Raw genomic sequence first — 24063 nt, 5'->3', positions numbered from 1 at the left:
CCTTGCTTTAGTAATAAGAAAGAAACATATTGGAGTGACATGAAATAATTAAAAATTTAATAATTATATATATAAAGAGTAATTGTTATGTAATGATTAAACTTGAATTATGTCAATTTCATATTATATTATTATAAGTTAGATTAATCCATAACAACAAAGACAATTAAACACATAAATAATGATACCCCAGTTAGCTATAAATTCTTTGACTTTAGTTGCACTAGCAACCGCTGTCAATGGTTATGCAGTTAGATATTCGAATAGTTCTATTCCTATTTCCGCTTCAGCTATTTCATACACTGATATATATCCCACTTTTGACCCTTCCATTTACTCTAGTTATAAACCTTCCTCAGTGTCATTTTCTTCTTATATTCCTGCTACTTCTAGCTTGTCTGAAAGAAAATCTATTGAAGATGTGAGTGGTTCAAGCATTCAACATCTATCTTCTTCATTCATTGAAAGTGAATTACCGTCATCATTTCCTTCTCATTCTGATAAATCATCAAATTATGAAAGTTTAAAGTCCGTCGAGTTGTCTTCCAATTATGACATCACTTTTTTATCTTTCAACTCTGCATCAAAAATTTCTAAATCCATTGAAAACTCTTTATCTGGTAGAGAATCTAGCACTTATTCCTTTGATACAGTTACCAAATCAACCCCAACTTCAGCATCTTCTGTTTTCGAATCAATTCAATCACAAGTTATAAATTCATATGACATCTCAACTGATGATGATATATCAATTGATAATTCTAAATATTCTGATTCAATTGGCTTTTACACAACTTTAAGTTCAAATACCCTAGAAACCAGTATTTCTAAATCTTTGGATCTAACATCTGAAGGAATGATAACTGAAACAGAAGATGTAACTGTTACAACTTTTATAAGTTCATGCCCAACTACATTTACTACTCATGACAGTACTGGATCCCAATACTTGACAACATCAATTAAAATCACTACCGTCACCTCTACAATTTGTCACATTTGTACTGAAAAACCAGTGACATCGGAAATTTCAAAAACTTCTGAAAAGATGTCTTCTACTATTGAAACTTCAATTTCCACTACATGGGTTGAAATCACTACTACCAATCTTTCCCAAACAACTACCACCTCATCACCAGCACTTGTGATCACTTCGACAGTTACAAATGACAGTGAGGTTACAATTTTCACAACATGGTGTCCTCTTACCGATACCAAAGTCTCCAGTTCTCCAGATTCTACTACTACTACTACTACTGCCATTTTAAGTACACATAGTGAAGCTGAATTTAAGACGTCATTCACAATTGAATCACGTTTACTAAAGGAATCTTCAAGTACTTTAAGAATTGCGGAACTATCATCTTTACCCATTTCTAGCTCTTTGATATCATTAACCACTCAATATTCTACTTCTACTCCTTCAGCCACTAAATCTGGCGAAAGAAGTACCAATTCTTTGAGTCCAAGTTTTGCTCATACTACTTCTCCAATTGAAGAAATTTCCTTCTTTGTCACAACTTATACTCATTTAAGGACAACTACATTTACAACTGAAGTTTGTGAAAGCTTGATTTGTTCCAAATCTACTGTTGAATCCATTTTATCCAGTACTCAAATATCAACTATCACATCCTCTACATCTACCCCTAATATTCCTGAAAATACTGTTAAAACTGTAGTTTGCACAGAAGATAAATGCTCCTCATCAAGTTCTATCTATAATCCATCTTCAACAACTAGTGTCACAAGCAAGATAATTACCAGTACACAATCATTATCCACAACTGAGTTACCAAAATCCACACTAACTTCTGTCAGTCGTTCTAGTTCACCATCACCAACAAGTTCTACATATCTAAAAACAACTGAATCAACATTATCAACTGTAACTACAACAAGTAATGGTGTAATTACCATTTATACTACTTGGTGTCCTCTCACCAGCACAAGTAGAACAACCTCAATTTTGTCTACAGTTTCTACTGTTACAACTACTAGTAATGGAATAATTACAATTTATACTACTTGGTGCCCATTATCTTCTACTACTTCAAATAATAAACAACCAAGTAGTACTACTTCTATTACTAATTCAAGTCAATCCTTCAAATCTACAATTAAAATATCTACTTTCATTACAGTGACTAAGACCACTAATATAGTTTCATCTAAGACATCAGAAGCTAGCAATAGTGTAGCATCATCTTTCCTTTCCACATTAACAACTACTAGCAACGGAGTAATCACAATCTATACTACTTGGTGTCCTCTAACTTCAAATTCAGTTGTTAAATCTACAAGTTCAGTTCATAAAGCTTCAATTGATTCTAAATCTAGTATTGTTAAACCTACAACAGTATCGACTACTGGTCCTATTACTGGCTCCAATTGGATAAGAACTGTCCAGGTTTCTACTTCAAACACCTCAACAACATCATCCACATCTAAGTCATCTACCTCAATCACTTCAACTACTTCAAGAGTTACTACCACTTCAAGTATCTCTAAGAGTTCTTCTACTACCTCAACTAGCTCAACCAGCTTAACCAGCTCAACCAGCTCAACCAGCTTAACCAGCTCAACCAGCTTAACTAGCTCAACTAGCTTAACCAGCTCAACCAGCTCAACCAGCTTAACTAGCTCAACTAGCTTAACCAGCTCAACTAGCTCAACTAGCTCCACTTCCTCTACTTCCTCCACTTCCTCCACTTCCTCCACTTCCTCCACTTCCTCCACTTCCTCTACTTCCTCTACTTCCTCCACTTCCTCTACTTCCTCTACTTCCTCTACTTCCTCTATCTCCTCCACTACAACTACCTCAAAAACCTCTTATATTCCAACCACTGCAACCACTCCAAGAACTTCATCTACATCAACTAAAAATATCAGATCTAATGTGACATCTTCTATTACCTCTTTACAAATAAGTACTTCCATCACAACCAATGCGGAACAAGTTTCATCTTCAACAACTCCAACTAGTTATGTGATGTCAACAGTGTTTACTACTAGCAATGGTGTTGTCACAATGTATACAACTTGGTGCCCACTGAGCTCCTCAACATCTTCAGTTTATATTGTCAACAAGACTACAATTACTTCCAGCATTATGTCCTGTTCTGAAGGGAAGTGTAGTGAAGTTTCAAGTGCTAGTAGATCAATTTCTACTTATACTTCTGTTGATAAGACTTCATCAGGCCAAGTTGTAGTAGCTACTTCTACTACTAGTAGAGTTGATACTACAACAACTACTGATGTCGCCACCACAAATATTCATACAGTAATTACCACCTCCCCTGTCAGTAGTGAAATAGAATCTTCTAATAAAGTTACAACGGGAACAGATGTCACATTAAGTTCAAAGATAGCTTCCAAAGAGTCCTCTGCCGGTTCAACTTTCTTGGGAACTTCAACATCAACAACACCAGCTGCACCATCTGTAACCAAAAATATTGAAACATCTTCAACTAAAAACATTAGCATTGCACAATTCACATCCTCATATTCATCAACTGAATCTGCAACCATAAGCGAATTCACAGGCGGTGCCAATACTTTCATCATCAATAACCTATATTTTGTATTAGTGACATTATTGTTCCTATGATCAGGTATTGATAAAAAGAAATACTATTTTAAATATAAGCATTAATTCCATTTTGTAGTGTATATATATTACTAAATATGAATAAAAATAATAAAGAAATTGAAAAAACATAATAATGAATTATTATTGTTGTAGCATTATTCTTCAATTATTTCCCCTTACTAACATCAAATTTCATATCAGTAATAGAAACTTCTTCACCAGCATCGTCATCATAATCATACCATTCATTCTCACCTTGATCAAATTGACATTCTAATTTACTTCCAGAGACTAATTCAACTTCAAAGACAACACTTGATGGTTCAAAGCCGATTATTTCACAATTTCTACAATCAAATTCCAATGGGATGTAAATTTCTTTGCTAATATTTTTCAATCCATTCTTCTTTCTATGAGTACTCACTTTTGTTAAATTTTCTTCATTTGACTCGACTTCATTATTATACCAATCTCTTTCAAACTGAGACATATTAACAGAGCAATCTTTAGAACAGAATTTACATTTCAATAGGAAGGAAGCCTCACCTCTACTACCAGGCATTTCATGTTTCTCAAATCTGTTAATCAAAACATTAGAATCATGTTCTTCTCGACAATCTGTGCAGACAATTTTAAATGCATATTCTGCTGGCGCTTCTTCACTGTCTTTAACAGATATAGACTTGATATTTTCAGATAACTGACCTTCTGCTGTCAAATATAACATCTTCAATTCACGCACCAGTTCCTAAGTCTCTGGTAAGATATAATCTTCATGTGTATATTATTATAGTTTTTAATACTCATTTAAGTTGTATTCCTCTATTAACCTTTAAAGATTAATTCCATCCTGATATTTTCAATTTTATTATATAATCACGTGATAACACTTACCCTGCCTATCACATGTAAAATTGATAATGCTAGGGGCGTTATCAGATTTGTAAATGTCACGTTACTTCAACATTATCACCTGATCAATCATTGAATACGTAATATTTGACAATATATATCAAACTTCTTTATTTGAAGCATCATTGAATAATTAAAGATTTAAAAGTTCGCTATAGCAAATATTTGAAGGCCATCTTGATTGATATCAGAAGGGTAGTGTTGGCATTGATCGTCGGAGGAGGAGGTGTAGCTCATGACGTTATAGATAATTGTTTAATTTATTTTGTTTTTTGATTTTTACTTTTGTTGTGATCATAAGGTTAATTTATAAAATTTCAAGTTCGTTTAATAATAATAATAATAATAATAATAATAATAATAGCAATAGTGGTCCACTAGAAAACAATATTAGAAACTGGGATGAAAAATCTGTCTAGATCAGTCCATCGAATATGGCGGCTATGTATTCGAAATACTGAGAGACACTATAGCAGGTTTTCCTTTAGGAATCGTTTTCCTGACGTGGTCGCTTGCAAGAAGGAACCTTCATTTGGTCGTATTTTATGGGGCTATTTCAATGCTCCTGGTAATGTAATGTTTGTTACTACTAACGTCTTGACATTGACCGGTATGGTGGCATATAGCACAATAGTATCTTCAAGAAGAGATTCTATTGTCGATGACAGGTTTTTACCATTGCATAAAAGGGCCAATGTTGAAAATACGGTATATAAAGGTTATAAAATGTTACCTCAAGTAGAAGAAGAACCAGTTCCAACAGAATTACAAGAAAACGTGGATGAAAAGGAGAGTATTACTCTAAGTTCAGAAGAAATATCAAGAATTGAGAAATCGACAATGAAAGAAATCGAGAAAGATCGCAATAGTGATGAAAAAGTTCATTTACCTTATAATGTCTACAATGATGATATATACTTCGAAAAAACGGGTAAATCATGTTCAATCGATTCTCAGTTAGTAAAAATGTCTTTGTTTAATTTGTTATACGCCTATCATTTATATTTAGAGGTTTTACAAAATAACAAGAATGTATCGAAAAAAGACAAAAAATGGAAAAAAGGAACATCTAAAAAAGATAATTTATGGAAACAAGAAGTTGAAAATTTACAAAAGGACATAAACAAAGAGACAAAGAAAAATAAGAATGCCAATTATTTTTATAAGTTATGGAAGAAGGAATTTACAGACTCATTTAAAGAATTAAGTAAATCACAACAATTCCATTTTCCAAGATGGACATCATACCCAGATGATTTGCAGAAAATATGTGAAGAATTATATTCCAATGATATGGAAACATTGAGAGATTTCGAAAAGTTTTATAACACTGCAGGAGTATCTTCGAATGTCAGACATTTGTTAAAATTATGGTTATTCGACTATCCTCATTTAATTTGCAACAATAATAGTCCCAATAGTATCAAAAAGAATGAATTGTTTTATAGAAACCTGATAGAAGACTCATTCGGAAATACTGAATTATTTCTGAAATACTCCTCTATTGTGACAGATCCATTTAATACTAAAAATCTGCTTTTTTTCCCACTCTTTTTAACCTCAAAGGGGAGAAAAGTAGTAGTACCTAGCATATCCTTAGACACCTTACTCTCAGTGCTGAAAGGTTTCACAATCTTAAAAGAAAAAAAAGGAGTTGAATGCCATGATGAAATTGTCACATTAATATCGATGTTGAAAACTAATTGTGTTTTAGATAATAACAAACAAAACGGTGAAAGCGAAAACTCAAAAGTAAGAGTCTTATTATTACCAGAAGATAATGATGGACAGAAACGAAAAATGGTAAAAAAACTTGAACAAACACCAGAGAATGAGAAAAGGTGCTTCCAATTAGTGTCACACAATTCTAACCTAGTTGAACTCCTAAAAACAATTTCCAAATGGTAAAACCCCATCAATATGCATAATATATTAACATTCACATTTTATGATCATCACCAAATACAAAAGAAAAGACTTTTCCAATTTAAAGTATTCTTAATATATAAATATAATTAAAATCTATTCATGTAAATAATATAATGAAGCAAGCATTTTTTTAATAATTTCAACTAATAAATCGATTGGTTATATTTTAGTCCATTTCTTATTATACCTTTCCTATTATATTAGTATAACTCATTGTTAAGGGCGCTAGCAAAAAACATTTGAAATTTTTTTTTCGTGGGTAATATAATATGCAAACAAGCATAAAATTAAAAAGAGATGATGTAAAACATTTAATATTAAATTGATAGTAATAGTCGATGAGATTCAATATCATAGAAGGATTGACAGCAAGAGTTTTAGGAATCCAAGAGGCACATCAGGATGAAGTTTTTGACCACCAATTTTTTAAAATGTTCTGTTAGTGCTTGTGATAACAGTAACGACAATTTTCCATTATCCTTCGATGGATCTAAATGTGAACTTATACAGGATACCACAATCGAGTTCAACCCAGAGTTCATTATGAATGTGATTGATAGAGTTGACTGGGATGCTATTGTATTAGTTGCTCAAGAATTGGGCAACAACAGTTTACCTGCAGCTAAGCCTGTATTAGGTTCTGTAGAAGGTTTAACTGAAGATGACATGGCTGTTTTAAGAGACCTTCATCTTTTATTCATTCAAACTTCTATCAAAGAAGGTGAAATGAAATGTAGAAACTGTGGTCATATCTACTACATCAAGAACGGTATCCCAAACCTATTATTACCTCCACATCTAGCCTGAACAAATGATAAAAGAAAAAACTTACTGTAATGCGTTCGAAGTATAACAACATATTAGAGTTCTTTCTATATTATTATCTTTCAACCTTCAAAAAGCATTTAATCAAATCAGTACAATACACAAACATACACACACACACACATATATATAAACATATATCTATAAATATAAATATATATAATAGTACCACTAGATAGTTCTGTATCATATTATAATATACTGGCTGGAAAACAAATTCCAGTTTTTTAGACAACGAGCTCTAGTATAGATATTTTGGGTGACTGACAAGAATCTCTATTACAATTTTGCATTGAATCAATTTAGATACCTTTAGCATCCTATTATTTGTATACTTCTAAAGATCAATTATCGTAACAACTATTAGTCAATGCTTTTTAGCCGCCCATCAACTTTGCAAAACTTTAACTATGGGAATGTTGAATGTGACACAAAACCTTAAAAAAGTCCAAAAAAAAATATCTTTTGGTATAAAAGGCCAGCGGTTTCGGCGCATTTGAAGTTGAAGGAATTTCCACTCTTGTCTATAGAATTAATACCAGTATATATAGATCAAAGAAAGAAGAGACGTTTTTGTATAGAAATATTACAATTGACAAGGTGTTCAAGTAATACATAACATTGGTTTACAGTCTGAGATATGTGGATCTTGCATCTCGTCATGGTTTGTTGATTCTTTAGAGGCCACTTTTTTCTGTTTTAGCCGCTAGTGTTGTTGTAGTCATAAATATTCTAAGGAAAGTTCATCACGTGATTTTGGTTAACAATCAGAAACATCATCTCAGTAAGTAAAATGGTGTCTAAAAAATCAACCATAGAGGGAAACAGAAAGGAATTTGTTTTCTCATTCCAGATATGTCAATATGTCCTATTGGGATCAAGTGAAATGCTGGAATATAGGGTATGGGCAGCATCAAAACAACTATACTTGTAAGAAGGTGGAGTGCAAGAAAAGAAACGGTTAGGCGATTCCGACAGAGTATCTGATCGTCATCATAAAAAATCAAAATAATAAGTAAAAAAATACACTGAGAGATAAATTATCTATCCTTTATTTTTTTTTTATATAATTTTTGATTTGTAAGTGAATTTGTTTCTTGTACGACAAATTTCAAATAGTCTGTTAGCACGCTTTATTGTTGATCGCGAAATGGTTTAATGGCAAATTTGAATTTTCAGAATTTCTTTATTTGGTACTATATTTTTTCACTTAGTTCAAAAAGAAATTGATATTTCGGTTACTACTATCTTTACTCAGTATTTGGAATTATATTGCTATTAACAGGTATGGAATTCATACTACGTAGCAGGCAGGCAGAGATTATTATTAATTTTTGTTATCTTCCTAGAGAAATAAGGTAATTATAAAAAATTTAGTACAAACTTAAAAAGAATTTTAAAATTATAAATTTTCAGACAATTTGTGTAGACGCACAGCCTTTTTTTTAAGTAGTATTGTTAAACATTGCTTTTATGTTTTTCTGGTATTGATTAAGCACTGTTATTCGAAACAAGAAATCCTCAATGAATCGAAATGTAAGAACAGCAGCAGCAGGAGCAACAGAAGCATGGTTATTATTCTGATTATTATTATTGTTATTATTATAATTAAAATTATAAATCATAATTAAAAAAAGGAGAAAGTGATACTTTTTCAATTTTGTTTTGGCGAGTCCTTCTATATTTTCCCGCAGTTTAGATTTAACAAAAAGGCAAACAAGTTTTCAATCTCACTAATAGTTTCACTTTTTTATATGGTAGGTTAGGCTAGGTTGCTTTGGTTAAGCTAACTAGTAATAATAATAGCAACTATAGTTGGTTAAGTTTAATTAAATTCTGTTGACTAAATAATTATTATATTAAACTTATTGCATCAACGTTAGATTTGACTGACATATTTATATTTTTCTTCTCACTTGCTGCCAATTATATCAGAACATCAAATATAAATCACAACTAGTATAAGCCATAACAAGTATATCAAAACAGCAAGTATTAGTAACTATAAAGGGTTTGATATTCTAAGTTTAAAAGATTATTTATTTATTTATTTTGGTTTTTACAACATTCCTTATAGAATTAGGATACTTAAACTTTCGATAACTTTGCTGTTATACTCAGCTAAACTATATTCCCTTTGAATTTTTAAAGTCCTACATTTAGATAGAAATATCCTTCATTGAGCAACTATTTAAAGTGATTTTTGGATTCATCATTACAAAGATCAAGAAAATATAATAATTTAAATTTGAAAAAAATTAGAGTTAAAGCTGAGATTCATTTTTACAATACCTTAACCCTATATGTATTATGATAGTTCAGCTCCAATGATGACTGATAACAACGAGAAACAACCACTAGATAGAAATAGAAGTGTCTCTCTTTCAAAACTACTCCAACGTTCATTAAGACTGAGTAACAATAATAATAGTAGTTCAAATAATGAAATTTATGAAGATGAAGAAATGAATTCGGGAACTTCTGATGCAAATATAAATACTAATAGTAGTTCCAGTAATAGTATTGAAGAACGCTCTCATTCACCTAATAAGTCGGATAAAGAAAATGAAATTAAAGGGTCAAGATTTTCAAGGTTGAAAAATATGTTTCAAACTACCGCTGCTACTACTGCAAGTTCCACCAGCACAGTTAATACCAATAGTGGTGACAATACAAAAGAAAAAGATTCTGGAGTATCTAAGATATCCCATTTTTTGAAAAGCCATCAGTCCTCGAATTCTTTAAATTCTTCTTCAACTTCTCCTACAAAAAATAAATTTTTTACATCATCAGATTCTGATTCAAATTTAATTCAACGAGATTTGGTTAGTAATTCAATATTACAAACTATTGAAGATGAAAATACAGTTAGAATAGAAACTGAAAATTCCAAAAATGATGAAATTATCCCTAATGAAAATATTAATGACAACAATACAAATAATGATAACAATATTAAAAGTGATGACATATTCATGAACAATGTAAACGCATTTAATCAAAATAAGTCCCCAAATTTACAACATGCACATTTACATTCGTCGGTTGCATCTTCTCCATTGGCTAGTACTACTGAATTATCCACAACAAATCCATTTTACAATAAAAACTTTGCATCTTTGCAAACATCACCTATTCATAGTAAACCTGATTTAGTGAATAATTTGGATTTTATAAATGAGTTTGATACTCTTTCATCTAAATTTTCCCATGGTGATCTCCCACAAACATCCAATACTGTTCCAACCTCAGCTGGATCTAATCCTCTATCCTTATCTTTGCAAAAAGATTCAAGGAATTTGAGTAATACTTCATTAAATAAAATAAAGGAAAATGAGGAAGTTCAAGATTTCTATCATATAAATGCTACTTCAAATGTAAAATTTAGTGCAACAGTTTTGATGAGACAATTTTCTGATAATTCATTGACAAATATTGAGGATAAACAACCATTTCCAACAATAACAGTCGGAGTTAATGAGGAATCTAATGAAGAAAATTTAACTGCTGTAAGAACACGTTCAAGAAGAGCTGCTTCGGAACCAAATTCTGTTAAAACAAGTACCTCTAACCGAATTTCTAGTAGTATTCAGTTTAGCAAGATTTCAAATGAAGAGTATATTTCTTTGGAAACTTCTAGAGTTTTAGAAAGTCATGATAGCTATGAGCCTAAAAGATCTCAACGATTAAGAGCAAAGTCATTCAGTAATAAATTTCAAGATATTATTGTATCGCCTAATTCCTTTGAAAAGATTAGACTATTAGGTCAAGGTGATGTCGGTAAGGTATACCTAGTTAAAGAAAAGAAGTCTAATAGATTATATGCTTTAAAGATCTTCAGTAAAGCTGAAATGATTAAACGTAAAAAGATTAAGCGTATTCTAGCAGAACAGGAAATCTTAGCTACAAGTGACCACCCATTTATTGTTAATTTATATCATTCTTTTCAATCAGAAGATTACTTATATCTTTGTATGGAATATTGTATGGGTGGTGAGTTTTTTAGAGCTCTGCAAACAAGAAAAACCAAGTGTATATCCGAAGATGATTCTAGATTTTATGCCAGTGAAGTGGTTGCTGCTTTAGAATATTTGCATTTGATGGGGTTCATTTATAGAGATTTAAAGCCTGAAAATATTCTATTGCATAAATCTGGACATATCATGCTATCGGATTTTGATTTGTCAATTCAAGCGAAAGATGCTAAAGATCCTGTCGTTAAAAAGTTTGCTCAATCAACAGTAGTGGATACCAAGGTTTGCTCAGACGGATTCAGAACAAATTCATTTGTTGGAACTGAAGAGTATATAGCACCTGAAGTGATTAGAGGCAATGGTCATACAGCAGCAGTTGACTGGTGGACATTGGGTATATTAATATATGAGATGCTTTTCGGATTCACACCATTCAAAGGTGACAATACTAATGAAACGTTTTGTAATGTGTTAAAGAACGACGTAAATTTTCCAAACAACAATGAAATTTCAAGAACATGTAAAGATTTAATTAAAAAACTGTTAGCTAAAAATGAAGCTAAAAGATTAGGGTCCAAAATGGGTGCGGCAGATATCAAAAGACATCCATTCTTCAAGAAAGTTCAATGGTCTTTTCTAAGAAATCAAGAACCACCATTAATACCAGTGCTTTCAGAAGATGGATTTGATTTTACAAAATTATCATCAAACAAAAATGTATCTAATAAAAACAAAACTGAACTATCCAAGATGGATGAGCAAGAAAAGATCATGTTTGAGGAAAGAGTAGAATATGACGACGAAGTTTCAGAAGATGACCCGTTCCATGATTTTAATTCAATGAGTATTATGAGACAAGATAATAATTCATTGATATACGGAGATAACAACTCTTATGGTAAGATATCATATACTCCTAACTCAAACAGATCAAGAAGTAATAGTCACAGAGGCTTCTTCAAAAGATAAAAACAAATTTTCCTAACTCAAAATAATTTTTATCACTGTTTTTATCGCCTACTATTACTATCATCATCATTTATCATCATCATATTCCAATAAATGTTTATAATATCAAATATGCATATGATTTATGTTACCATTAATCATTAATTGTAGTCAAATGCACATAATAAATACTATTCTATTATATAGATTCATATTAATATCATAACGTTTGTTACATTTTCACAACTGTCACTTGATCATAATTATCTATCACCTCTTCTCTTTCATTAATATCATCACAATTTACCGAAATTAATAAAATTAATGAAATTAAGCTACTGAAAAAAGTTGAAGATGAATAAAAAATGAGATGATGAGATGGTTTGAGTTGAAGTTTCAGGTTTGGGATATACTAATGTCACTTGCAGTATTCATCATATCATAAGTATATTGTCCTATACTCATATTGTCTTATTTAAGGTTTTATTTTGGGATATTGAATTGAAAAATAATTAAAGTTTGCTGCTTCTTTGAAGTGAATTCCTAAACTGTACCTACGCATTAGAATAAAACAAAGTATTAACTTTATGGAATTGTTGACAAGGCAAATAGACTCTGTATTAAGTAAGGATAATATTTTTTTGGGTTTACGATTAATAGAGTTTCTCTTTTGAAATATATTTTAGGAAATAATGGAGACTAGTACAGCGCAAATTAGTGATGAGAATAATACACCAGGTTTCCTAATTATGGACACCTTTGAAGAAGAATCTCAGAGAATTGTTTTGGCACAGATATGCTTATTTATGGTTAAATTAGATAAGAATAATTATGAACAATTTAAACTTAAGATCGATTACTTGTTAGAAAAGTCAAATATTGAAGTTTATTATAAATATTGGAAGAAATTATTACAATTGACTGCTATAGATCTAAATAAAAATGACAAGAAGCTTAAAGAACTTGTTGATATTCCTCTACTTAGATTGTTATACAATACTTTTATGGAATTGCCCTATAAGGATGTAGATGTCATATTATTTTTGAATCAAAATATACTTAATGATAAGTCATTGAAAATAGTCTGTGATTGCAATCTCTCTGATATCATAAATCGATTCGATACTTATAGTGATAGTAAAATATTGGATTCACTGAATATAATTCAAAATTCAAAGCAATATGCTGATAAATTACCAATTATATCGGATCCATATAAATATTTGAGATACTTTTTTGATAATACCACTTCTGAAACGTTCTCATTTGACTTGGCTACTTTCTTATATAACAATAACACTATGGAAGTTGCTGATATATTAGCATTACTTATAACTGAAATTATTACAAGCGGTTCATTGGATATTGTTCCAAAAGATAATAGTTGGTTAATCCCTAGAACTATTAAAGCATCAAGAATACTGAGTACTGATTTTTCAAAGGTAATTAGTTTCATTTCACTAGGTCTAAAAGTAGATTGGAATAGAATCTTCAATCTAATGTCAACAAAGTACCTAGATAGAACAGCAACACCTCCAACAATTTTTGCATTGAATTTCATTCTAAATCTATTAGGTGATGGTAAACTCATTGAAAAGTTCTTATATCATGATTGGCAAATTGATTTTAAATTTAATATTGTATTCAATTTACAGGAACTATCCTCTCATAAAGATAGCTTTGACTTCTCAAATTTGAAAAACATTATCAAGATCCCATTTGATGAAGATTCACAAAGAAATCCACTTTTAAATATAAATTCAATCAACTGCATAAATGTCCAGCTTTACCTTATTCAAAAAGAAATTAAAGATTCCAAGTTAAAAAAGAATTATTTCATCAAAGTAAAGCAAGATATGAATATATATCCAGAAATATTTTCCTGGGTAATCTGCTCAAATAAAAAATTCCTTGAAAACTCGATTGAAAATATCAACGAAAAGGGGAAACTACACCTTGATCTATTGTACAAATCTTTGAAAAAAGAATCTGATGCTTTATCATTAGTTTTGAAAGATTCTAATGAACCAGAAATAATATCATTATTAGGAAATAAAATAATAAGTAGTGACCCTACGCTGTTAAATGTATTTTTGAACATACTTGATAAACATAAATTATTATCACAATATTTAATGGAAATTAATATTGATACAATATTTAAGGTTTTGGAGTACAGTGACAATGAAAATATCGATACAATTTTTGACATATTATTCAATATTAATCAAAATAGAAAAGATGAATTTTTTAACTATATCACCTCAAACTTGAAAAGTGGAAAGTATGAAAATATCAATCCTTATATTACTTACAGATTACTAAAACTTTCTAAAAATCGAGAACTCTCTAAGGAAGAAGACAAATTTAACTCAATTCGATTTAGCATCATCGAAAAATGTCCATCTGCTATTATTTGTTCAAGTCAATTTAAGAATAACAAATTAAAAAGTTTAGCATCAGAAAAATTGGAAGATATCGAACACAAAGTACAGCTGTCCTTCCAGTCTCTTTATAAAGGAGAGATAACAGTCGATAGACTGGCTGATTTTTTACTTACCTTAAAGGAAAGTGATCAAATAGAAGATGAATATAAATTTTCATTATACATTCAAACAATATTCTCTGAAAGATTATACTTTAAACAATACCCAACTCAAGCTCTCCATATAACATCGGTATTATTTGGCTTAATGATAAAACTGAATATGTTGGAAGATTTCCTATTGGATATGGCGTTTATCATGTTATTAGAATATGTAAATGACAATGAGCCTCAATTATTCCAGTTTTCGGTTATGGCAATTGAAGTATTTGTTACCCAATTGCAATCATATCCTGGCTTCTGTAGCCAACTAATGTCCAGCAACTCATTTATGAATTCTAACTCAAGTGTCTCTCAGTATATTTCGAAAATCTCAGAAAACAAGTCAAGTAATATGAAAACATCTACAAAAGATGCTAATTCGATTCCTGAACATATACAAATACATAATTTTGGTGTTCCAAATGATCCTGAATTAATGAACCAAGTTATACCTCCAAATGCTACAAAGGATAAAATATACTTTACAATGAATAACTTAACTGAAGAAAATATTGACATTGAAATAAAGAAAATAGCAGTAGAAGTTAATGAAAACTATTTTAAATGGTTTGCACAATATTTACTTTTTGAACGTGTATTAAAAGAACCTAATAACCAAAAAATTTACTCTTTAATAACTACTAAGATAAATACAGACATTTTTGGATATATGCAATATTTCACTTTGAAATTATTGCATAATTTGATATCGACAAAGGATATTGAGAAGATAGACAAGAGTATCCTTAAAAATGCTTCATTGTGGTTAGGTAAAATAACACTAGGAAATAATATTCCTCTCGATAATCCAAGATTTTCTATATTTAGAATTATTTTGGATGGATATACAAGTAATAGGTTGGAAATTGTTATACCATTTGTAACAAAAATAATGGCAAGCACTGCAGATTCCATTATATTTAAATTTCCAAATCCATGGACCCTAAAGATCCTTCAATTACTAAAGGAAATGCATCAAAGATCGGAATTATCACTAACCCTAAGCTTTGAAATTGAAATATTATTCAAAGCCTTGGGTTTAGACTTAGAGGATATTGGAAATTCAGAATATTTGATTGAACATTGTAAACTAAAGGAGAGTTGTGATATTGAAATGGGCGCAACTACTGTCAGTAATAAGTTGAATACGAAAATGTCCAATTTGGATTTAAACATTGATAATTTTAATAAGGCTCAACAACATATTGTCGATAATATGTCTTCAATTAAGATTAACACATCAGGTCTCTCTCAATTAACATTGGATATTTCATTGAAAAATGTATTTGAAATGTCTATTTTAAACTTCAGTGATCCAAGGTCATCGAAAATTGTTCAACACATGTCAGAAGCTGTTGTGTCTGCAACAATGAATAACTTGAGTAATATTTTGAATTCATCTACAGAATATAATGAAATCATTAGAGTAGCATTAAAATTATCAGAATCCATGTTTGATGCTAATATTCGTGGAGATATTAGAGATATAATATATTCTGAAATATGGGGCTTTCTACAGGGCAATTTAGTCAAAACTAAGCTAAATATATACTTTGACTTGCAAAAGGAATTTCAACTTGCTATGTCTCAAAACTATTCATTAATAATGGCAATTTTTCGGAGGTCTGTCTTAGACTTATCCATAATTGAAATAAGGAACAAGATTGAAAATCATCTAAACATCAGCAGATTAAATGGTATTTATGGACAAGGTAATTCATTTAATAGTACTTATGGTAAATCCTCTACGTCCATTCAATTGCCAATTCCAAATCTTTCAAATATTCCAAGATTTCCAAATATGCCAGTGATTCAAAATAATACAAATTCCATGCCGCCTGGCTTAGCCCCATCATTGAATAACAATAGTCATCCAATGCAATTCACTTATAATGGAAGTCCTCAGTATCCACCTGGACTACTAATCTCACCTGCTCCAATTAATACTGAAAAAATTGCATCAGTACCAAATCAGTTAATTCATAATCAAGATATGCATATTTTGACAACTTCAATCAATTCATTAGGAATTTTTCTTGAAGCTTTGAATGCCAAAAATGGTGAACAAATACCCGACCTGGAGAATTCAATTAAAAGTGTCATGTTTCATATTTGTTCATTTTTAAAAATTAATGAAGGGAATATTCAATATACTTTAGAAACAATAAAAAGCATATTGAATTTATTAACAAGATATTTACATAATCGAGAATCTCAAAAGATTTTGTTTGGATTTCTAAAAGATGTTTCACTACAAAATAGGTCACTAAGCTATTTTGTATTTATATGGTTTGACAATGCTCAATTTGATTTCAAGAATAAATCTCATATATTAATTGAGCTATTAAATAGTAGCTTAATTTCAATACTTGAAATTGATCAATATCTTTCAATGAAGATTAAATCATGCAAGTTTGGGATTATTGAAAATATATTTGTATTGATAGAGAAAATATGTCTATCAAATTCCACATTCTCTTTCTACAGTGATTTTTCAAAAACAATCAGTTCTTTAATAGTCATTGAAGATCCTAAAGTCAAGAAATTTCTTGAAGATTATGATAATTTATGTTCTACTTCTAAAATAGTTAAAACTTTAACCAAAAAGGAGCTAATGTGGACAATATTTATTGAATGGGTAAATATTACTGAAAAAGAAGAATTTGATAGTGAAATTGCAAGTATATTTTTGATGCAATTAGTTCAAAAAAATGTATTAAATACCAGTAATAATTTTATTGATTTTATTAAATACAGCATGGAATTGAGCATAATTACATTTTCTAAAACCGGTAATAATGATAAAGCATTTTTATTAATTGATGCCCTATCCTACTTGATATTTCAATTATATCAATCGTTAGATTATGATAAATTTACCAGAGAATCATACCTAGAACTTGTATTGACCACACTAAGTCTTCAGTTGGTCAAAGATATTAATACTTTAAATGAAAACTTTAATGAAAGATTATATTTCCGTCTTATTTCAAATATTCTTTCTTTATGGGGAAACAATTACGAGACTACTACATTTACATCTGATAATAGAGATACCGAAGTAAAAGAAATCGAGAAATTGGGATACCTAAAGATTATTTATTCCTTTATTAATTTGATTCAGCCATTAGCATATCCAGCGTTTGCATTCTCTTATCTCTCGTTGATTTCTCATAGAATGTATTTGTCTAGTTTATTATTATATCCGGATCATAAATGCTGGGATATGGTAAATGTCCATTTACTAAGCATCATTGATTTTTTAAAGCATTCTTCAGAACAGAAACCTGTTATGGAACTGTCGAATGTATATTACTTCGGTTTATTAAGAATTTTGTTAAGCATCATCAATGATTGTCCGGAATACATAATTGAAAACCACTCTGCTTTAATATCTAGAATTCCAGATAAGTTAATTCAGATAAAGAATATTATATCCTCAACAACGCCAAAGCAACTTGATTATGTTAGCCCTACAAGTGAAATTGATTTCACTACTGAAATAAATTCATTTAGTGGTATATTAATTAAAGATAAGGAACTATACACTAACCTGGTACTGAAGAAACATGTTCGCAACTATTTGAGGATACCTACTAGTTCATTAATAAAGTCTATTAATAAGGAATTACTGTCAAAGGTATACAACGAACATTCTGGTATCGGCTATAAGTGGTTCACAGTAGATATTTGCAGAGTAGGAGAATTGGTGTTACAAATTCTTGTTGATATTGGTAAAGAAAGTAAAAATGTTTCTCTAAAAACTATTTTTAGCAAAAAGGGATCACACTTCCAATTACTGAAGAACTTGATTGATACTAACAATGATGAAACACAGTACTTTATTATCAAGACATTGTTTGACTATTTGAGGTATCCAAATGTCCAAACAAACTGGGTTGTTTTCTTCTTATTGAAAATATTTACTGAAGGTAATGGGGATGAAAAATCATTAAAAATTCGAGAGATGATTATTAGATGTCTGATCGAAAGATTGATAGTATTCCCACCATATCCATGGGGGTGCGTCGCTTTATTGAATCAAATATATTTAGCAAATAGTTCTTTGTTGCTACAAATCCCATCCTTGGAAAACAATCTTATATTAAAGAATATGGTAATCCAAATCATTTACAAATTCACAAACCAAATTTCTGATAACTGATAGACAAGTTTCTAAATCATTTAAAAGTATTTTCCATGCCAGAAACTTTGATTTAACGTCCATATTGAGCTTGGACATCTGAGAAGAAAAAGACTCCTGATTTGAATTATAATTAACTAAATAAAACAATGATAAGTATTGATATATAAACTCTGCATTAATGAGGATTATACCCCATTCAAACTCTATTTAGTGTGTGAACTTCACACAATTCATCTTTATAGTTCTGACCTAAGACTATCTGTCATCGGATATATTATGATCTAACTAGTTTACCCGACGGATTTTTTCACAGCCATCATCAAGAATATCAAGATCAAATAATAAATCTTTAAGAGTAATAATAATTATGAATCTATAGATCCATAAACCCATAAATTAAAGGTCGACCATTGATTTGAAGTTGCATCCAAGGTATTACGTTGGTGAATTAGTGTGTTAAGTGGGTAAGATAATTTGTTGAGAATAGGTGGGGTGGTTTTTATCCATTTATGTTTGTTATGTAATGATTTTACAATCGTTTAAAGAGAAATGGTTTAATAGAACAATAAATAATGATAACGAACCAAATAAAATAAGGTCTAGAAGGCCATTGAATACTTCATTTCGACAACAGCGGTTAAAAGCATGGCATTTAATTTTGTCTCCTCAAAGTGTATTGCCACTTCTGATCTTAATTTCGTGTATGTTTGCTCCTATTGGAATTGGATTATTAGTAAGTAGCACAAGTGTTCAAGCAATTTCAATTGATTATACGGAGTGTGATAGTCTGATAGTTGATAGTAATTATGTTGAAATTCCAGAGAGTTACATTAGCTATAATTTTAAAAAAGCTATGATCACAAAGCCACAATGGAGATTAATAAGCGAGGCTAATAGTGAGGATTTGGTTTGCCAATTACAATTCGAAATACCTAACACGATTAAGGAATCTACATATATATATTATAAATTGACTAATTTTTATCAAAACCATAGAGAATATGTTGATTCAGTTGACTTGGATCAATTAAAGGGTAAGGCTTTGAGTCCTAGTAGCTTACGAGATAAATGTGATCCATTAAGGAAACTTGATGGCAAGGCAGTGTATCCGTGTGGACTCATAGCAAATTCGATATTCAATGATACGTATTCCCATCAATTGACAGGGTTCAATGGAACGGAAAACTTTTTATTAACAAACAACCACACAGCATGGAGCACAGATAAACATAGATACAAAAAGACTTCATATAATGCATCTCAAATAGTTCCACCTCCTAATTGGTATAAAAAATTCCCAAATGGCTACACAGATGATAATATTCCGGACTTGCAAAATTGGGAAGAATTTAAAATATGGATGAGACCTGCAGGACTTCCAACATTCCATAAACTAATATTAAAAAATGATACAGCTGTAATACCACAAGGACAATATGTAGCAAATATTGGTTTAAATTATCCAGTAAAATCATTTGGTGGAACAAAATCTTTTGTCCTAACTACAAACTCCATTGTTGGTGCCAAGAATAATTCATTGGGAATACTATATCTAGTTGTTGCAGGAATATCAGTTGTGTTCGCTCTAATATTTCTGGTGAAAGTAATAGCTCAACCTACAAAAGTAGAAAATATATCATACTTAGATTATCACAAAGCTAAAATATCACATCCAGAGGAAGAAGAGCCACCAATTGATAGAAACTTTAGGGAAATTTTATAAATGGTTAATGCATATCTTAAATTTTTACAGACAACGATATTTATATACTTTTGTATATACATAAATGAAATATAACAATAACATCATGATATATTAAATTCATGTTCATTTCTATTCTAATGTATTAATTTCCAAAATGATATGTTCAATTGGAATTGATTTAAGGATGTTGGTAATTAGAAACTTCCTAACTAAATTTAATAATAAGGAATATGGAGAAATTTTTTGAAAGACATTTTCAGAATCCATATGATCCTCTTGTATGTGTTCTCTTCAATCTATCACGCATCATTAAAGATGACGATGACTGGGTACGTGATGGGTTCCCTTGTGGTGTAGAAGTTCCACTTCCATCAGTTTGCACAGGAGTATTGGATGCAGAACCACGATTAACTGGACTTGAGCTTAAAGGTTCATTCTCTCTTATTACTGTATTGGCAGAATTATAAATACTTTGAAATGCCATACCTGCAGTTGGCTTTTTTTGAAGTTGGGGTTTTGGCTGTTCAATTTGGTCAGATTGGTCTAATAAATTAACATAATTCGATTTTTTTGATTCTGAAGATGAAAACTTCCAACCATTATTTTTAGAAGATTGAGGTTCTGATGAAGCAGTATCATCATTATTAACTGTAGAAGAAGATTGCATTTGTTTCTTCAGAATTTTCTTCTCATCAGGAAGGTCATCCTTATGACCTAGCCAACCAGGAAAACCTTGAAACGGTTCCTGATTCTTATAGAAATTAACCATCGCTTTATGAACTAAAGTAGATTCTATAGTGCTACCATCTGATTCTGTTTTAATAGATAGATGGGAGAGGGATGTGGAAATATTTTTAGTAGACTTCGTAAATTTATTCCATAAATTCTCTGACCCCCCATTTGAAGACATATTGTATGATATTAGTTCACTATCTGACAACCCCAATAGATACTAGTATGTGATTCAAGTTAGAAGTCAATTTTATTTGTCAGTTTAATAACTTTTTATACATAGTACCTTTAAAACAAAGTGGTTCCAATAGTTTTTCAATAAGGTACGGTTCTGAAAAATTGATATTGATTCGTAAAGGCCTTCATGCTAAAAGTTATCATCGTTTAAGAATAAATAAGTTGGGCATATTTGAATTTATTGATACAAAATACATGATGATGAATTTACAATGATTATAATATTAATAATCATTTCATGAAGAATTGATTAGAGTTTTTCCTCTGCTTATAACATTATTTTTGGTGTCAATTTGATAAATTTTCAACCTGATACAATTTGATGATTTCAGTGTTTGAATGCTTCAAGAATAAAATAAATGGTATAGAGAAGAATTTTATTTAATATTTCATCATTATATGTAATTTATGTAACCATTTAAGCTAAGGTCTTTTCTACGAGGAAGATACCGTATTTTTCCTTTAATTCCTTCATAATTGGATCATTAATTTCAGGAGTATAAGGAGCAAGCAAACCTGGGCCCTTTATCTTTCCATCTAATACTAATTTTGTAGCAATAGCACATGGGAAACCAACAGTAGCTGCCATGGAACTGTATCCACCTAGTTTACCGTAATCAACTAATGTAGAGGTTCTTGTTTCAGTAGTACCATCCTTCCATTCAATACCAAATTTATGTTGTAATACGACCATATCACGTTCTGTTTCAGAGTATTGCATTAAATCTTCTAGAGTAGCACATAAAGTATCTAATGGATTACCCTTTGGTGTAATAGGGGTACTTGAGAAGAAGCCTAACCAACCAAAGCCATTTAAGATTCTCTCTCTATCTTCTTCAGACTTCCAGCTTGTTAAACTATCAATCTTCTTTATTATATCAGATTTTGAAGTAGATGCACTGCCAATATACTGATGAATAGCTTCATTCCAAGCAATAGGTTTGTCGAAAATTGGTGAAGGATCTTCCTTAAGGAAACCCATATCAACCAAAACTTTTACAAATTCTGGGAATCCTTGGTATCTTAAAGTACCTCTAATTACTGTATCAGCTTCCGGAATTTCATAAAGTTCTCTGAAAGCAGTGGAATCCCTGTTAGGATAGCAAACAAAGGCGTAGCCTGGATAAATGAAGTATGGAGTGGCAGACTTCATTAAATCTTCAGATGTGACCTGAACCAATTCACCATCTTTATAGTACTTGGCAGAGTTTCTCAAAGCTAACAAAACACCTCTAGAAGACCAAGAAAACTTATAGCCTAAAGGATTGTCAGAATCTTCAGGTGCTGGTAACCCACCACAGTAAGAAATAAATGATTTAAGTTTACCACCTTTCTTATGTACCTCATCGATGACTTTGACAGCATATAAATGGTCAATACCTGGATCTAAACCAATTTCGTTCATTACTGTAATACCTGCTTTTTTTATCTCTGGCTCCAATTCCTTCAAGGCCGGTGAGATATAAGATGTAGTAACAACATCCTTTTTAGTTCTAATAGCACTTTTTACTACATTTGGATGGTAGATATATGGAATTAATGAAATTACTAGATCATGCTCTGATAATACTGTGTCTAAAGCATTATCATCTGTAACATCTAATGAGATAGCCTTTGAACCAGATTTTACAGCCAAATCTTTTGCATTTTCTAATGTTCTGCATGCAACTGTAACATTAATCCCCTCAGTGGCAGCTAAAGTATCAACAACAGGCTGTGCTACAAACCCAGAACCCAACAATAAAACGTTCTTACCCATTTTCAAATTATGTTAATATTAACTTGTTGATCTACAACTATTTAAATATCTTTTTCTTTTCAATTAATAACAACCGCACCAACTCTAATGAATGCCAAGCTGCCGCTATAATTGATACTCTCTTAAACCAGGGAATATTAAATACAATTAATTCATCAACAAACAGACGACATAATCGGTTCGATCAATTATCATTGCCCTTATATACCTCATCTATCAATCAAATTTATAATTACCATTGGTTCACCTTCTTGCTTTCAATACTATGCAATTTTTTTTTTTTTTATAACTATGACGTATAAAAAATTCCACCGGAATTGATATGTAGACCGAAACTGGTTAAAATATGAGGAACTTAATAGTCAAATTGTTAGTTGAAACTGCCAGAGATGAAAGTAGTTTAACTTCCAAAGGAATTCGTTTGAAGTATTATTTGATTTATTGATTGATTCATTTATTAGTATACTAGGGATTAGTCACATTCATTTTCGATGTTTTATTGATATGATGAGACCATTTATGCAAAAAGAAAAAGCTGTTGGACCTTTGGTCTTATCCACTACTCTTTGATCAATTTAACCACTCAATAGTTGTAAACCCTCTGATCTCGTAGATAATTGATAATGGTGTATTCAGATTCAACAATGATTTTGTTTGTTAATGGTATGGATAGTATACACTATACACCATGTGTAACCTTGAGTTGGTGTGTTGAT

The 24063-nt window shown here is 30.7% G+C and overlaps 9 protein-coding genes across 9 annotated transcripts; 6 read left to right on the top strand and 3 right to left on the bottom strand.

The window, feature by feature from the left end:
* Positions 1-181: 181 nt before the first annotated feature.
* Positions 182-3610, top strand: Kpol_1028p20 (uncharacterized protein; the record flags this gene model as incomplete). Its single annotated transcript, XM_001646555.1, has 1 exon — positions 182-3610. The coding sequence occupies one exon, from the start codon at positions 182-184 to the stop codon at positions 3608-3610; it is 3429 nt and encodes a 1142-aa protein (XP_001646605.1).
* A 148-nt stretch (positions 3611-3758) lies between these two features.
* Kpol_1028p19 (uncharacterized protein) lies at positions 3759-4319 on the bottom strand (the record flags this gene model as incomplete). The annotated part of the gene is made up of 1 exon (XM_001646554.1): positions 3759-4319. The coding sequence occupies one exon, from the start codon at positions 4317-4319 to the stop codon at positions 3759-3761; it is 561 nt and encodes a 186-aa protein (XP_001646604.1).
* A 587-nt stretch (positions 4320-4906) lies between these two features.
* Positions 4907-6412, top strand: PET494 (Pet494p; the record flags this gene model as incomplete). Its single annotated transcript, XM_001646553.1, has 1 exon — positions 4907-6412. The coding sequence occupies one exon, from the start codon at positions 4907-4909 to the stop codon at positions 6410-6412; it is 1506 nt and encodes a 501-aa protein (XP_001646603.1).
* Positions 6413-6835: 423 nt separating this feature from the next.
* On the top strand, positions 6836-7240 carry TRM112 (RNA methylation protein TRM112; the record flags this gene model as incomplete). The annotated part of the gene is made up of 1 exon (XM_001646552.1): positions 6836-7240. One exon carries the CDS (start codon positions 6836-6838, stop codon positions 7238-7240), a length of 405 nt encoding a protein of 134 aa, XP_001646602.1.
* Positions 7241-9561: 2321 nt separating this feature from the next.
* FPK1 (serine/threonine protein kinase FPK1) lies at positions 9562-12201 on the top strand (the record flags this gene model as incomplete). The annotated part of the gene is made up of 1 exon (XM_001646551.1): positions 9562-12201. The coding sequence occupies one exon, from the start codon at positions 9562-9564 to the stop codon at positions 12199-12201; it is 2640 nt and encodes an 879-aa protein (XP_001646601.1).
* Positions 12202-12872: 671 nt separating this feature from the next.
* Positions 12873-18932, top strand: CDC39 (CCR4-NOT core subunit CDC39; the record flags this gene model as incomplete). The annotated part of the gene is made up of 1 exon (XM_001646550.1): positions 12873-18932. One exon carries the CDS (start codon positions 12873-12875, stop codon positions 18930-18932), a length of 6060 nt encoding a protein of 2019 aa, XP_001646600.1.
* A 505-nt stretch (positions 18933-19437) lies between these two features.
* Kpol_1028p14 (putative aminophospholipid translocase regulatory protein) lies at positions 19438-20637 on the top strand (the record flags this gene model as incomplete). The annotated part of the gene is made up of 1 exon (XM_001646549.1): positions 19438-20637. One exon carries the CDS (start codon positions 19438-19440, stop codon positions 20635-20637), a length of 1200 nt encoding a protein of 399 aa, XP_001646599.1.
* Positions 20638-20875: 238 nt separating this feature from the next.
* Positions 20876-21529, bottom strand: MSO1 (Mso1p; the record flags this gene model as incomplete). The annotated part of the gene is made up of 1 exon (XM_001646548.1): positions 20876-21529. The coding sequence occupies one exon, from the start codon at positions 21527-21529 to the stop codon at positions 20876-20878; it is 654 nt and encodes a 217-aa protein (XP_001646598.1).
* Positions 21530-22006: 477 nt separating this feature from the next.
* On the bottom strand, positions 22007-23347 carry LYS9 (saccharopine dehydrogenase (NADP+, L-glutamate-forming); the record flags this gene model as incomplete). The annotated part of the gene is made up of 1 exon (XM_001646547.1): positions 22007-23347. The coding sequence occupies one exon, from the start codon at positions 23345-23347 to the stop codon at positions 22007-22009; it is 1341 nt and encodes a 446-aa protein (XP_001646597.1).
* Between the last annotated feature and the right edge of the window lie 716 nt (positions 23348-24063).

The sequence above is a fragment of the Vanderwaltozyma polyspora genome, genomic scaffold, assembly GCF_000150035.1.
Source record: "Vanderwaltozyma polyspora DSM 70294 KpolScaffold1028 genomic scaffold, whole genome shotgun sequence".
NCBI classification, from domain to species: Eukaryota; Fungi; Ascomycota; class Saccharomycetes; order Saccharomycetales; family Saccharomycetaceae; genus Vanderwaltozyma; species Vanderwaltozyma polyspora.
Note: the sequence above shows the minus strand (reverse complement) of the source record. Positions and strands in the feature narration are given on the sequence as shown.